Source organism: Poecilia mexicana, unplaced genomic scaffold (assembly GCF_051168715.1).
Source record: "Poecilia mexicana isolate PSO_F unplaced genomic scaffold, ASM5116871v1 scaffold_5, whole genome shotgun sequence".
Classification (NCBI taxonomy): Eukaryota; Metazoa; Chordata; class Actinopteri; order Cyprinodontiformes; family Poeciliidae; genus Poecilia; species Poecilia mexicana.
The window spans coordinates 691,900-708,884 of NW_028263374.1; the positions used below are offsets into that span (position 1 = coordinate 691,900).

Consider the following 16,985-nt stretch of genomic DNA (forward strand, 5'->3'; position numbering starts at 1 on the left):
GTTTGTTTCTTTTTCCTAGATATTTCCTTACCACATTTTCTTAGATATTTCCCTATTTCAAATTTCATTAGTTCCCAGTTTAACCCGAAAGCATTTTCTGTATTTGCTTTAGACCAGTATCTATCTATTAGAGAAACAAGGCTGCGGATGATATAATCATGCTTTAAAAGTGAGTTATTCAGTTTCCAAAATGTGAATCTCTTTGCACTGTCTGACTGAAAATTTAGCTTTATGTGTATGGCACAGTGATCTGTAAGGGGAGTAGGCAAAATACTACTATTACACATTTCTGATAAATGGTCAGGCACTAGCCATAAGTCGATGCGGGATTGGGATGATCGTTGTTTATTATGCCATGTATACATTCTTTGCGAGGGGAAGTTCTTTCTCCATATATCCACCAGACTAAGCCGTTCTATAAAAGCATTTAAATAGCCATTGGCATTATTAGAGCAGTGTGGTGGCCATCTATCAAGTGCGTTATTAGGAGTAACATTGAAGTCCCCGCCTATTAATATGTTAGCACCAGGATATACATTTAACCAGTGAATTAACCGATTCTCAATATGGGAGAGAAACCTAATATTGTTATTTTTTTCGTTATATCCATAAATGTTAAGGATAATACATTTTGAAGAGGAAAAAGTGCAATCAATAATAATAATTAAGAAGTGCCCCTCAGGGTCTGATTCGGTTTTTAATATTGAAAAGTTGGAGTTTGAATTATTTTGAAGAATACAAACACCTCCTGTACGTTCTGAACCATGAGACATCCACACATTATTACCCCACTGAGACTTCCATAAATTCAAGTCATTAGAAGTAGAGTGACTTTCTTGGAAAAAAACAAAGTCAGTTTTCATCTTTTTAGCAAACAAAAATAAGGCTTTGCGTTTGACATTATCACGTAACCCCCTGGCATTAAGGGAAACAAAAGATAAAGACATGAGTGCAAAGTGGAAGAAATAGAACTGAACAAACAAACAAAAAAGTGTTCCTTAACTTACTGAGCAAAACGTTGTGCCGTCAGAGCAATATAAGGAGAAATTACTTTAAGCATAATATCAGGGCACAAAGTGCTTCAACATCAGAAAAACTGTAAAAAAAAAACATGCGCCCTGGAAAGTACTGCAACTTAGAAGAGAAATAGATGGAAATCTTATTTATATATAGCAAGAACATTGTTGAACCAATCGAAGTGTTATTACTGCAGATTTACTTGTCTAAAATTACATAACTCCTGCAGGCTTGAACAGGTGTGCTTCCATTTCACTTAAAGAGGGGTTATGAGCCTTATGTCTCAACATTGGAGGCTTGGGGAGGGGAGATTTCTTTACCCTCAATGAACGCGCGGCCTCCCACGAAGTAGGCTTTTTTTCCAATCTTTCTAGCATCAGCTACCAAAGGCCACAGAAGTTGTCTTCTTTCACGATCGGATTTGCAGAGATCTTCGGTGAAGCGGAGCTTGTTGTCGTGCAGAAATCTTGATGTTTTTGCCGCTTTCCAGACAGCATCACGCAGTCGGCGGGACAGGAACCTGATGATGATCGGTCTAGGAGCGTTGCGCTCCTTCATCTTGGGACCCAGGCGGTGGGCGACATCTATGAAGGACACCAGCGTGTTCTTTTCCTCGGGAATTGTAGCCTGACAAATTTTAATAGCAGCCAGGCGAGCATCCTCATCATCCCTCTCGCTGTGACCACAAAGCTTCAGGTTCCAGCGCCTGGAATGAGCTTCCATTTCAGCGACTCGGTTCATGAGATGAGTAGTGCGGGAGTCAGAGTTGGAGACGTTCTTTCTGATTAGGTCGATATTTTCTTTCAACTCTTTAACTTCAGCCATGCTGGTGTCAATCTTTTTCTCCAATGTCTCGATCCGGTTCCCCAACTTCAATTCCAGACCATCGGCTCTCTCATTAATGAGCTTGGAAAGTGACTCAATGATGTTGTCACCGTATAACTTTTCAGATTTTCTATCTTTTTTGGGAGCAGGCGAGTCCCGAGGGGTGAGCGGTAGAGGAGGGAAACTTTCTTCTTCAAAATTGATCTGGCGTTCAGTATAATCGTGACATCCTTCCATTAATGCATTTATGTTCTCCGAAGCTAGCTCGTTCTCTAAGCTAATGGAGTTAGCAGCATGTGCTCCCTTACGTTTAGACTTAGCAGACATTCTACTTTTGTAAGAGAGATGAGTACTCACTTAAACACCTCCTGAATTATAGAATTCCACAGTATTCGCGACAAAAGGGCAGACCAGAACAGCTGTATTAGTCCAAAATAACAGTTCGGCACACGAAGCTGCTTAGAAGAGATACACACGCAGCGCCATTCCACGCGCCTCCTCAAGGATCACAGCGCCCATTATGTCTATGCTGATATCCCTCCGTCTACAGCAGTGACGTCGAGAAGGACATCGCTGCAGCAAATAGAAAGGGGAGGGGACGGACCACTGTCAGTCTCTTACCTTATTTGGAAATTGGGCCATTGCAATCCGGAAGTGAAGGGGGCGCTATTTCCTATACTTCCGTTTTTATTTTCTTTTGAAATCTGTTATACATTTTCACCTTTAGGAAGGAGTTTCACTCTCAGAATGTATTTGGACTTCTCTCTTTTATTTACTTCACGGTAGCTCACAGTTTTTAGCAAATTCTGTAGCTTTCGGTGTACTTCTAAATCTGCTCCTTAGTCGCATCTTTTTGGGCCTGCTACTGCCTCTAGTGGCGTGGGGGTGGTGACACAACTAATATAATTACATTACTAAATCAGAATACCACAGTCTTTATTTTATTACTAGTTCACCATGATACTCCTTGGTGTCAAATTCGGACTTCATAAATGTACTATTATTTTTTAGGAGCTTGCTACCCGGAGCTCATTACTACGCGTCCGCTCTCTCCGCCATCTTGCCGCGCCCCGTCACGTTCCAAAGCTCTATCCATAGACATAATATAAGGATAGACGCCTCATGGACCGCTCTCGCCTATTGTCGCTGACGAGATTTAGGGCGGCCATCTTGGAGCGGTACTCCACTCCACTCAGCCTATGTGTTTAGCAGGCACAATGACGTATCAGCGGATTTAATCGATCATAACACACTTTTTGCTACTGGAAACCATATTCAAACATATATCAAAGCAACATTTATAAACAATTGTATTTTTTAAGTAAGTTTATAATACATAGTTCATCATAGTTAAATATGCTTAGTGGCTATAACAATAGAATAGGAATGGAATATTCTGATAATGATGTATGAAGAGCATATTACAAAGCACACAGCCGTTCATAATTTATTTAATAAATTTAGTAATATCAATACATATAACTATACAAACACTAATAAATAAAGATTAATAATGGCACAAATAAATAATGATTAATACTTAATTAATACTTAATTTTGTATATATATATATATATATATATATATATATATATATATATATTTTTTTTTTTTTTTTTTTTTTTCAGCCGACGAGTCCAAAACCCGATGTGAGATTCATCCGTGCTGCAGTGAATCCGTCTCTCTTTATAGATATCTCCCTCTTCTTCCTCACATCGTGTCTTTAGGAAACTTTCAAAACAAAAACGGAAGATTTAGGATGTATCTTACTTTGACAGAGTGAAAGAATATAAATAATAGTCTTTACCACCTGTGTAAACTTTGCCGGTGAATGTTATAACACATAATATAAGTTTTATAATATGTGTTATATTGTTTCATTTCTAATATAGGCCCTTGTGTCAGATAATCTAAGTCAATGTTAGAGAATAATTAATTTTTTTAGATTTACGGAATCTCAGTTAGCCTTCATAGCGGGGCTGAACCCGTATTACACCAAGCACTAAAGCTAATATTAGCTGGAATCTCGCCGGTGGACATAAATACAGTAAAGTAATATTCTAATCACAATATATACACAATAATATGTCCATCTTACTTCTGAAATGTTGTCTGTCGAGCCCTCACATCAATAATCCATCGACCAGAACAACAATATCCCTCAGTGCTGAGGCATCTTCTGCTGTTTTGATTGAGCAAAGTAGGAGGGTATACCGCTCCAAGATGGCAGCCGTATTTCCTGCGCCAGAGTAGTCCATGAGGCGTCAATGCTTATATTATGTCTATGTACGGCTCTATCCACCTTATTCCTACGCCCCATGATACTTTGCGTGAATTATGAGCGCGACTTAGACCGGAACTGCTATTTGTTTACATGTTACCCTAACGCTAACTGGCTTCCGTCAGAGCTTTTAGGCTATGAAATATGTGGGAACACCAGCCATCAAAGGTTAAATGTGACAATATCGGTTTACCGCAACCTACAGCTATTGCGGGGAGGGATGATAACTTGTAGAAAAGGCCGCATTTCTTCAAGTCCCGCACTAGCATAGCTACTTCACTGACTCATGCAGATTTGGGTTATCTTGAACTTGCTGCAGCCACAAACTAAATGTGGTCTGTTTATTAGAGTACAGCCACGAACAGCACAACAGTTATCCGAGCTCCACAAGGGCATCTTATGACACTTTCCAGTGGCAAGTTGCTCTCAATAAGAGGTTAATGTGCGATTCGGTTCGGTTCTAGTCCAGTGGGGAGATTCAGCTGTTGCGCAAGATCTGGAGCGCAGCAGCTGCGGTTATTTCTCTGCTGATTTGCAATGACACTCAGCAACGGAGAACCTCAAGGTTCTGGTTCTGATGGATTAAATAAATCCAGATATTTTATTTGGTCTTATAAATAACATTTCCAGGCCCCATCGTAATGATAAATACTCAGATCATGAGCTTTATTATTTTTAAATTCAAACGAAAAATAAAATTCACATCACACCAAGCTAATATTGTGTAGTTCTGGTGTTTCATACTGTCGGCACAACTCAGATCTATGACAGATCTCAGATCTTCTCTGCTTTCTCTTTATTACTGTCAGTTCTTCAGAGAAACGAGCTGTTAGCAGCGCTGCTAATTCACGGTCACTCCGTTACAAAACTTAACGATTCCTTTCCTGTCGCTCCCCGTGATTAAACTCACAATTACGACAATCTGTACTGACCAGCTCTCTGATAGCAGACGGTGTGTCCGTAAATAAGTTTTACTAAATATTGTATTATAACCGAAAAGAGATGCAAATTCTATCATGAATACAGACTAGCAAAAATACCCTACAAATTACAATGAAATACTGCTACTTCCGCTAGCCGCCGGAAGTAATACCCATAATCGTTTCCCCAGTAAACCCTTCAGGAATAAGGTGGATACAGTATTTATAGCAAGTGACGTTACTTTGTGGCGTCACTTGTCATTAAATGGCACCATATGTCTTGAAAATACAGAGTACTGCCCTTTTAAGTGTTAAAAGCAATGAAAACATTAACAATAGTAATGATTAGAGGTGTGCCGATCGATCGGCCACCGATCATAATCGGCCGATTTCCGTGTAAAGGTGTATGATCGGTGAACGCCGATTACTATCTCTTGTTGCCGATCACCAAAACGTTCACCTGTATCTCACTTCTCAGCCTGCGTGTGCAGCTGTCTCTTTCCTTCCCACTGCGCAAACGCGCAGCAGCAAATCCTGTCGTGTGGAACTCTAAAATTCCCCATTCATGGTCCAGTGAATGGGGAATTTTGCGCGTTGCGGCGGAAAATTACCTCTGGGGTGAAGGACGTCAAACTGCATCAGCACAACGAATCTATTATGACATTTAAAAAACAAGCACGTGATGGAGTTTGGCTGCATCGAAGCTCAAAGTAAGGAAAAAATGACATCAGGAGCGGCCAGATAGCAGGTAAAGCAGCGCACAACTACCGACACTCACCCGGATTAGCATCACGGTCAGAAAGCTAAACATATAACCCGAAAAATAATTAAAGTCTTCGAGCTGGCGGTGAAAGACGCTTGTTCTGCTCTATCTGTTGAACCGCCGCTAGCGCTACTGGTAGTAATATTTCACAGACGGTTCTGCTCCACCCGGAACGTCTGCTTAAAGTCACAGAATGTAACGTAAACAGCAAAGATTTCACATATTAAAACTTTCCCTATGTCCTAACGTGAGAGATAATTTATGAAAATAATAATAATAATCGATCTCCTCTCTTTCCTCCTGTGTTCTTCAGAAATACTCAACTATGTCAGAAACAACCAATCAGAACCAGCATTAATCAGCTAGCTGTGCTCTTGGGAAGTTTTGATTTAGTAATTTAGGATTGTTTATTTTGATGCAACCTGCATTTGACTTTGAATTTTACTAGACATTATTTGACATAGGCAGTGTTGGGAGACTTATTTGACTCTTGTATAATTTATGGTACTGAGAGCCTTACTGTTACATGTTGTTTAACTGGTTGCAGGTTTTTCAGTTGTTCTTTTGACTGAGTCGCTGCTGTATTGTGCCTGCAAGTATGATGCATGTTCACGTTAATTAGGTGAATTTATTACCAGATAATTTTTTTAATTTTGCCAGATCACATAGTATCATTTATAACTAACACAAAAAATAAACAGTCAATCCAGGCAATCGGTAAAGATCGGCCTTATTGGTGATCGATATCAAAATTGGCAGCATCCCTAGTAATGATAATAGCAATAATAAAAATATACTAATGGAAAATACTGTGCAGTTTTTGCAAATAAAAATATAGGATTTGCGAGTCAGATCACATTTCCAAAAATGTACATAATGTGCACCTCCATTGAACATTAAAGACCGTTTACAACATGCTGTAGCATCGCCAAACTGGGCACCTGTCAGTCTGTGTCATAAATGTGCATTCATCATCTGCATTTAATGCTTTTTAATATACTAATAGAAAGACATACATGTCAGTGTACTGCTTCCCAACCTGTGTGTTCAAATGCCTCAGATTATACCAAGTTAAATGACCTGGCCTTTTTACTTAGATGCAGATGAAACACAAAGCCTCTGTTGCAGAGAGTTTCCTCTGAACAGCAGAACAGGTGTTGAGTTTTGTTTGATGAACCAGGTTTGGAAGCAGCGCTGTAGCAGATAAAACATTCTTTGACGGGATGAAGGTCTTTGATTCCCATGTGTGCTCTACTGTTCGCTTCCCAGTTGAGCAGCTGCCCACCATCACAGATCAGGCTCCCAGTTCCCTCATCGCCTTTCCTTTCGACGAGAGCTTCGCCATGACGTGTGAGGCTAAAGGGAATCCTGAACCAAAGTGAGTAAGCAACTCTTCCAAAGCTTTTCACATAAGAGCAGGGAAGAACACACCATCACATTGCAAACAACCACAGCTCACCATCAGTGTGTTGCGTTCCAGGGTTCCCGGTTTGAGCTTTGACACTTTCATGCTTCCTTTTTCCAGATTCCAGTGGAAAAAAAACGGGGAAGATTTTGACCCTTATCTAGATCCTCGGCTGATGAAAGAGGAGAATTCTGGGACTTTTGTGATCCCCAACAACGGGAACCTCACAGAGTACCAGGGAACCTACTGCTGTTACGCTTCAAACAAACTGGGGACGGCCATATCCAAGGAGATTGAGTTCATCGTACCCAGTGAGCAACATTTGTGTTCGTGTCTGCATGTGTGTGTGTGTGTGCGCTTGTGTGTTTATATGGGGTGCCATGTTACAATGTTCTGGAAATGATTCCAAACCTAATTTGGAGGAAATCGGGTCCCATTTATTGGCGCACCCCTACTAGAAAGGGATTTATAGTGTTCCATTGTAATCTTAATTTACAAAACACGGTTCCTTGCAAAAATATTCACACGCTTTTGATCTTTTTTTCTTACATTTTCTTATGTTACAACCATAAAATTCTATGTATTGGGATTTTATGTAAAAAAGGAGTAATGTGTCTTTTTTAAGTGGAGGAAAAGTGATGGTTTTCATCAATTTATGCAAATTAAAATTTTAAGTGCTTGGTTTGAGGATCTCCTACTAGCCCAGCAGTGTATAGGGACATGTCTCTACTAGCTTTGGGCATATGGATACTGATATTTTTGACTATCTTTTTTTTGTCCCAAGCTCTAAGCCAGGATTTACAATGCCTTTTCAGTATATCTCTGGTATGTTTGTTTACTTTGTTGTAATAGAAGATGAACCTCTATCCCAGTTTTACATCTTCTACTCCCATTAACAGGTTTTTCTTCCTGTTTTTAGGAAGTATTCTGGTGAAAAGCATCCTCACCACCATGCTTCATCATGGTGGCTGTGTAGTCCCTGACCTGTCTGCTGTGTTTTGTAGTTTTCATGCTGGTTGGTTCACCAATGAACCTCTGAGACCAGAAACCACAGCTGGATTTTTCCTGAGGATCAGTTACACACAGGTGGACTCTGATCACTCATTAGACCTGTTACCAAGGGAAATGGGTGAAATAGATTTTACTTAGGGGATACCAGAGGAAAATGGTGGTTGATTACAAATGGACACCACAATGTTGGATTTGTGGTTATGAAAAAAAACAAAAAAAACCACAGTGCATAATTGTTTCAACGTCACAGTGCTTTTTTGTTGACCAGTCACATAAAATGTTAATAAAATACATCAAAGTTTGTAGTTGTTATGTGACAAAATGTGAAAATGTGTTACATTGAAGTACAGTTCTTGCAATACGGGTCTCTGTTTGATTTTCAGAATGATCTTACTGCCCTCTTCTGAAACAGAAACAGAACTGCGGTGCGATTTCAATTCATTTCCTCCACCAACTCATCAGTTTGTTCTGCTGTGTTTTTCCTCCAGACGTTCCAAAATTCCCTAAAGAGAAGCTGGACCCTGTGGAGGTGGAAGAGGGCCAGCCTTTCATTCTGAAATGTGACCCACCCACCGGCATCCCGCCCCTGCAGATCTACTGGATGACTATCAGTAAGTGACGCCTAATTCCTTTCTCCGTCTTCTGTATTAATAGATCAAAATGTGCGGTGAATATTTTACCCTCTGAATCACGTTATGAGAGGTATATATAGGCTTTAAAACAGCCCTAAGCTGCAGTAATCCATTTAAGCATCTCTGATTTGAATATGTGTCAGTACTCACAGTCTCAAACATTTGACTTTAAATCCAATTTTGGAGCTTCACATTGCCAAAGGCAGTAAATGTGTCAGGAGAAATTCTGCCAAAAAAAGAAAAAAACAAAACATTTTAACACACCACATGTGAAAGTAGCATAAAGTGATTTTCGCTTACTATTTTAAATACATATTATGTAAAAGAAAATTTTGAATATACCTCATGTTATGATGTTATTCCCTCATCAAAACATACCTGAAGTACTGCCTTAATTCTTCCATGTTTGAGAAATCCTTTAATCTTCATGGCAACCATTGAGCCTTGCAAAACACCTGGGTGGACCTAGCACCGTCTTTAAGGTAGAAGCTCCTCCTCCTGCAGTTTCCAAAATCCCGCCTCACAGAGCAACTTCATCCACTCAGCTCCTTCAGACTAGCCAGAGACAATTAGCAAACACCTGTTGTAAATGCACATCAGCTGAGCTCATAATAGGAGCTACGTCTCAGTGAAATGCTGGTAAAAACATTGTTAAAGCGTCAATAGAGGAGCTGTTTTGTGATGACTTCCTGAAGGCGGAGTTTCAGAAAGAGCAGGAGTTTCTTAAAGAGACAGAGGCCCAATTTCAAGACGTCAAATTATGAATTTCTTTTAATTTATATGTGATATTAACATTTCTATAAAAACTTCTATAAAAACTGAAGGTAACAGTTACTTGACTGTGCTATAAAATGGCACTATATGCCTAAAATTATGTAGTAAGAAATTTCTTACACATTTCTTAGATGTGTAAGAAATCACTTTCTATCAGTTTTATTTCTGCTGCCTTGTCGCACTCAGACCTCCAGCACATTGAACAGGACGAGCGGGTGTCCACCGGCCTCAACGGAGACCTCTACTTCTCACACGCGGTGGAGAAAGACAGCCGGAGGGACTACTGCTGCTTCGCCGCCTTCCCCAGGATACGCACCATCGTTCAGAAGACCGCCATGTCTGTCAACGTCAAGACAAGTAGGTCGCCGAGCCACATGCCGTGACATAAACTTTGATTTTTCATCTCCAACCATGGGCGTAGGTTTGGGTAGGGATGGTAGGGACATGTCCCGACCAATATTCACGGGATATGAAAAAGTCCCGACCAATTTTTGCCATATTGGCTCAAAGAACGTGGATCTACGATCTTTGATTAGCAGCAACAGGCGGTGCGCGGAACGGAAGCTTCTTAGTTTGACATTTATTATGAGCCTCCGAGACCGTGTCGGAACGGTGCTGTCGGGGGGTGGGGGGAGGGGGAGTCAGTTGAATCGTCGGACGTTCTTTGATTAGCTGCAAAAGGCGGCGGCTAGCTGGGCACACGCGTCTCCTTCTGAGTCTCGAGACCATGTCGCCACCAAAAAAGAAAAGGACAGACATTAGAAGTTATTTCGCTACGTCGGCTGTAAGTACAGTGAGTGGACCCATAAGTTAGATATCTATCACGCAACGCATTTGTTGTAAAGTCCGGTGTTTAGTGACCTTACTAAACACCGCACTGAATGTGAGGTAGAATAGGTCTGTTAATTATGTAATATTTTTTCACATAGGATGCTCAGACAGCAGAGCAAGGGGCAGAGCAGAACGATGGAGAGGTGGCTGGAGCTTCAGGGCTCCAGGTGAGGTGTTAGTTCTCAGATATGAAATATACTGTGAAATTATCTCAGTAAATATGGCATTTGATACAAACCAGGTTACGCTTTGTTTGCTCTATAGGAGGCAGTCAGTGTGAGTGCCAGTGACCAGGGAGTATCCAGAGGATATTTGTTTTGATCTTACTTGTAACGTTTGCTGAATTTTGTAAAGGAAAAAGTAAAGTGTTCTTGAACTGATCTGCTGAGTATGACTGTATCTGGTTGTATACACAAGATGTATGATATGGTTATGGTTGGGGGGAGGGGGTTATTAAGCCAATGTGGTTTCCCCCCCTTTCTCAAAAATGTTTGGTGCTCTTGGGCATTTCACTGTGCTGCCGGGGGGTGGGGGTGGGGGGGTCAAGGTCCCCACCAAAACTTAGACCGAACCTACGCCCTTGTCTCCAACAATCACAAAAATCCATTTTGATGTCACTTTGTCTGATTTATTTGCATGTTTTTAGTTGCTTGGGTTATTTTTTTATCTTTTCATGATTCACCCACATTGTCCTCGATGTGTGTGTGTGTTGGTGTGTCATCCAACTTCCATGTCAGGAGGAGGTGACAGGTCTGAGAGCGGTAAGTTAGAGGAGGGAATTTTGGTCTTTTTGTCTTTACAACTCTATAATATTGTCATATTCTCACTTGTTCACCAGCCAATGCAATCCTGGAGAGGAAACCCTCACTTCTGACGCCCTCTGGTGGCAGTTCAGAGAATCAGCTGGTCAAAGGAGAGGACTTGGAATTAGAGTGTATTCCAGAAGGAATGTGAGTAACACTGCATAAAGTGATGGCATTTGAAAAGCAGTTTTATGTTTCAATTCGACTTCTGTTTTTTTTGCAGTCCAACTCCACAGGTGGAGTGGATAAAAATCGGTGATCAGCTTCCTGTTAAAGCAAAGCTGGAGAATCACAGGAAGCTGCTGATCGTTCCCAGAGCCCAACAAGAGGACAGCGGGAGGTACATGTGCAGAGCAAATAACTCACTGGGAGAAGCTGTCCATTACTTTACAGTGACAGTTGAAGGTAAAAACAAAAGTCAATAATTAGGTTAAATAATTTTACCTTTCCTCATCAAAACTATAACATGTAGGTCTCCTTTGACCCTGCAGTGCTGTAGGCTAGGATTACAAACCTGTCCTGTCTTTCCTTAGGCCTAAATTATTGAATTAACATTCAGTAATTACCTTTCAAACTTTAATATTTACTAACAGTTATCTTTTAAGCGTTTAAACTTTCTGTTTGCTACCCAAAAATATCCAGAAGGCTGCTTTATTGAAATATGAATAAGCATTTATTAAAAAAAAAAAAAAAAAAAAAGAAAAGAGAAAAAGATCAATCAAAGTATTTTTTGGCATAGTAATGGCTAATGGCTATTGTCTTCTCATTTTTTAAATATTGCACTAAATATGGCTTGGAGGTGTGGTTTTTATTTTCTTGTTTAGCTCCCAGTGATACTGGTGTATTGCACAAAGAGGACAACATGAGAAAGAAACACCAATGTCACATCATTAACCTTCACTTTAAATCTACATCTATGTGGTTAAAACAGGTGCATGTTGATACAGAACCATGATCAGAGCTGGTTTCGGAATCTACAAAGTAAGCTAACATTCAGCTGGTTTAATGGTCCTTATTTCAAATCCACCTAAACTTTCTGACTCTGTTGGCTCTGGACCCTTCGTCCAATTAGTAGTGGGGTGAGCTTATCCACTGATCTTATCTACTTCAGCGAAGGTCTAAAAGTCAGCCACTGTCCTCTTCTCTCTGCAGTGACAAAGGTTTGACTGTTAGCCCTGCCCTCCAGGTCATGTCTGCATGTTTGCAGTTAACAATATTCACCCCACTGTTACCAACTCTGAAACTTTCTTGCTATATTTAGCAACAATTCAGACAAAAGAATCGGTATCAGCCAAAATCTGAATCTGCAGCTCAGACTATCGAAAGATCAATTATCAGCCAGTAAGGTGCAATCGGTGCACCCCGTAGTTGTGTGTTTATATTTGAGTCTAATGACCCTACATTGAGTAAAAAAATCTTCCCTAAGATGTCAAATTGACTTGAACTGCTGTTGAAATTCTTTCATGGTCACATCATTTGTTTATGTTCAAGGTTCTCTGCCCTTCAATTACATTTTATTTAGTTTTCATTGTTTAATGCATTTATGATTTTATAGATATGTTTGCATTTTAAATCAAAAGACTTATTGTGGATGGACAGATTAGCTTTAATTCTACAGGCTACTGTAGAGGAGGTTCTTAGCACCATCAGTCATTCTTGTGTATGTGCTGCTAAATGTGCTAATGGCGGAGAAGCAACTTATAATTACAGGAAAACTGTTCATCTACTGTCATCGGTAGGCATGCTAACTAACCAGAGCTAGCCCTAGCCCTTGAATTTTGCTAGTCCTAGCTGAACAGAGAGCAAGTGCTACACTCTGGCTAATGCTAGAGCCCTCCTCTTGACTCTGATTGGTCATTTCTGACAGTGAGCGGTGTATTTCTGCAGATGGCAGTAGGACCACAGGGAGGATGCTGAAGAGCTTCATTTTTTTCACAGATTATATGTTTCATAATATACTGGCACAACATCATAATATATTGTTATATAGTTTATATTATATTTAAAAGTTACATACTGCAGCTTTAACTAAGTTTACACATAAATGTCACAATTTGCACAGGAACAGAAAGTGCTAACTTTCTGTTCTGAACAGGAACTTTCTGTTCCTGTTCCTGTGTTAGCACATTACACTATAGAGACAAAGTATTTTTAGTTTAGTTTCTAGTGCAAATATCTTAGTATGCTTGAAATAAGACAAAAACTAAGTTACAAATAACTTTTCAGCAAGATATAGGATCTTGATTTAAGTCAATAAGTCCTTAATATTGATTTAAAAATTACTAGTTCTCTGGCAGATTCTTTCACTTTACAACAAGACCATTTTTCCATGTCATAAGTGAAAAAATATTCAAGGATTCAAGGATTTTTTTTAATGCCCTACCACCTTTGGCTGTTTGTTTTTGTTTATGCCAATGGAATAAGTATTTTGTCATCAATATTAAGGAATAATTGACCTAAACAAGCTCTCCAATACCGTCAAGTCAAGTCAAAATGTATTTATATAGCATATTTACAACAGCCTCAGCTGACCAAAGTGCTTCACAACAAACAACATCACAGGGAGATAAAGATATTAGCATTATGTTCCCTGCTGACAAGTAACTTCTATGTTAGATTTGTCTTATTCTAGACATTTGCACTAAAATTAGACCAAAAATACATGGTAGGATTTTATGTTTTTGGAATGTAAAGCCCAATTTGTACAGTTTATCTGGGAAAAAAGTTTATTTGATGTTTAATTACTCTTTAATTCATCCAGTCAATCTACAGAGAGCGGCAATAACATTGCTTTCCCTGTAACTGCAGGTCATTGAAAACAATTAGGTATAAAAATGAAGGTAATGATTTATAATGCTTGATCATTTTGCACCACTTATGACACAGAAGACAGAAAAACCACGATTACGATAGCTTCACTACAGCTGCTCCGCTGTTCAGATTTTGTTTAAAAGAGGACATCTACAGCGACGTCCTTGTGAGTGACCCTGAGCAGGTGTTATTGTTTAAGTGTTGGGTTTATGTGAGAATTACACCTGATTCTATCATGAGCAGAGTCACTCAAGGGAGAAATGTTTCTTTGTCGGTCCATGTCTGCAGGCCTTTGATAAAAAAACCACAGCATTACTTTATATTGCATAGCACACAGTGAAGAGGTGACTGTCTCTCTCTGTGCAGTGTCTCTATGATAACATGGAGCTGACTGTGTTCCCAGGGCCTCCAGAGTGGGAGTCAGAGCCACAGAGCCAGCTCAGTATGATTGGCTCCCATGTCCACATCAAGTGCTCGGCCCGCGGCGTCCCGGAGCCCACCATCACCTGGAGGGTGAACGGCCAGCTGCTGCAGGGTCAGTCCCATGACACTGACCATTAAACACTGCAAAAACTGGATCTTACCAAGTATTTTTGCTCTAGTTTCTAGTACAAATAAATGTATACACTTGATTATTATTATTTTACTATCATTATCATCAACATTTGATATTTGGTTTTTTTTTATTATTATTTTAGTTGGTATACTATATAGATTATGAAGTATATGGTGTATCAACCAATCAATTAGGAGTTAGAAGTGTCAGTTTGTAATCATTTTGTTTTAGGTAATATTATTTATTTATAGGTTCTTTAGCACAGTAAATTGCATGTTTTTTAATTACACATTTCTGATAATTATTGAGTTGGTAAGTGATGATTTTTAATAACTTCTGGCAGATTATTTCACTTATAACATGGGAAAATATTATGCCGGTGGAAGTAGTACATTGTCATCAATTTTAAGAAATTATTGACTTAAAACAAGCTCCTATATTTTGCTGAAAAGTTACTTTTAAGTTATTTTGTCTTATTTCAAGTGCACTAAGATAATTGTAGTGCAAACTAGTCCAGAATTACTTGATAAGATTTTGTGGTTTTGCAGTGAAAACGAAAACATTTTCTGTTTTTGGCTTTAAAACAAAAGAAAAAAAAATGTTGGAAAGTCGAGAAAATTAAAATGGAATCAACTGTGTTTTTCTGCAATGTCTGGCTTACCGTGAGGGAGAAGGATTGTGTTATCCGAGACCGGGCTGACCGGTTTCATTTATTTCATTTCTCATTTCCTTAGAAAGCTGAAATGTCTCAGTTTTTAATTTTCTTGTCCTTGAGAGCCGTGCTACTGCTTCACAAGAAACAGAATATTGGAAAGTTTACTTGCCAGACCTGGTTGGTTAAATTAGCAACAAAGCTTATATTCAGATCATTGTGGCAAATGAGCACAAAGAGCTCATCTTTCCCTAAGCTTGCATTTAAATGTATCTGGAAGAGGTTTGCTGGCATAAAAGTAATAAAGAATTCTCAGTTTGTTTTATTCAGCCAACGTCTCTAAAAATCCTTACAAATCCCAACAATGTGTAATAAACACTAAAAAGCATCTGATAGCCTCAAAACCATTGTCCATGAATTCTTTTAACTTTAGATGAGACAAATGATTCAGTATGAGATTCTCACCTTGAAATACCTTTTATACAGTATTAGAAATGCATGAAAAAAACACAATAAACAAACCAATTCTGTTTTTAAATGAGAAAATAAACATTTAATTGCCTATAATGCAATAGCAGCATTCCTTTAGTGAACGCTTGATCATTTGTGGCAAAGGATGCATCTGCTGATAAAAAATACATCTAACATCAACATGTGAAAAGTTCAGCACTTTCTGCTCGACTTCAAATTGATTAATCCATTGTTAAATTAGTTGATTATTTCAATAATCAACTCACTACAGTTAAACTGATTAATTGCTTCAGCCCTATTCCAAGTACCATATTTTCCGCACTATAAGGCGCACCTAAAAACCTTCAATTTCCTCAAAAGCCGACACTGCGCCTTATATATGGACCAATATTGAGCCACAACAGGTCTAGCAACTACGGTAAGCAGCTGCCGACTTCATTTTCGCCCGTAGAAGAAGAAGAAGCGTGCAGTGCATGCTGGGATAGTTGTCAGAACGCTGGTTTGTTAATAAAGTTTGACTGACCTACCGACCGTCTAGAATCAGGTCGTCTGCAGGTCATTTAGCACCACGTTCTCCACCAACATGCTGTGCGCTAAGGGAGAAGGTGACCATTGTCCGGCCACGCCCCGGCCCAGTTGTGGAAAGCTCTCCTCACCGACCGGAGTCGGACTGTTTTGTTGACATTCCCTTAAGTGCAGCTCCATCTAGTGAATGCATAACGTGACTCCAGCCTCTACTGTAGCGTCTATTCTATGCGCCTTATAATGCGGTGCGCCTTATAGTGTGGAAAATACGGTAGTAATAATGTAAAACATTTGCATTTTCCCCATTGCAGACTCCCCAGTGGCCAACAGGAAGATGCTCAGCGATACCATCTTTTTACAGAACGCCAAAGCCTCTGACAGCGCCGTCTATCAGTGTGAGGCCTCCAACAGACACGGGACCCTTCTGTCCAACGCCAACATCATGATCATGAGTGAGTAAAACAAAAATTCTCTGCAAAGCCTTTGTGAGGATGGTAAATGGACTGAACTTATATAGCGCTTTTTCCAATCAGTTTTGACCACTCAAAGCGCTTTATACTAGAGTCACATTCACCCATTCGCACTCACATTTATACACCGATACGCAGATCGGTAGCCAATTTGGGGTTCAGTGCCTTGCCAAAGGCACATCGACACGTGGCAGGTGGAAGCTGGAAGCGCACCTACAACCTTCCGATCGCAAGACGA

At 39.7% G+C, this 16,985-nt stretch overlaps 1 protein-coding gene across 1 annotated transcript in view; it reads left to right on the forward strand.

Moving 5' to 3' along the window:
* chl1b (cell adhesion molecule L1-like b) overlaps positions 1-16,985 on the forward strand; it is a 149,011-nt gene that overhangs the window by 83,946 nt on the left and 48,080 nt on the right. The window contains exons 3-11 of the mRNA XM_088005311.1: positions 7,076-7,184; positions 7,332-7,522; positions 8,711-8,833; positions 9,815-9,985; positions 11,197-11,220; positions 11,298-11,409; positions 11,486-11,667; positions 14,477-14,608; positions 16,589-16,729. Of these exons, the coding sequence (XP_087861437.1) occupies positions 7,076-7,184; positions 7,332-7,522; positions 8,711-8,833; positions 9,815-9,985; positions 11,197-11,220; positions 11,298-11,409; positions 11,486-11,667; positions 14,477-14,608; positions 16,589-16,729 (1,185 nt within the window). The remainder of the gene's footprint in view (positions 1-7,075; positions 7,185-7,331; positions 7,523-8,710; positions 8,834-9,814; positions 9,986-11,196; positions 11,221-11,297; positions 11,410-11,485; positions 11,668-14,476; positions 14,609-16,588; positions 16,730-16,985) is intronic.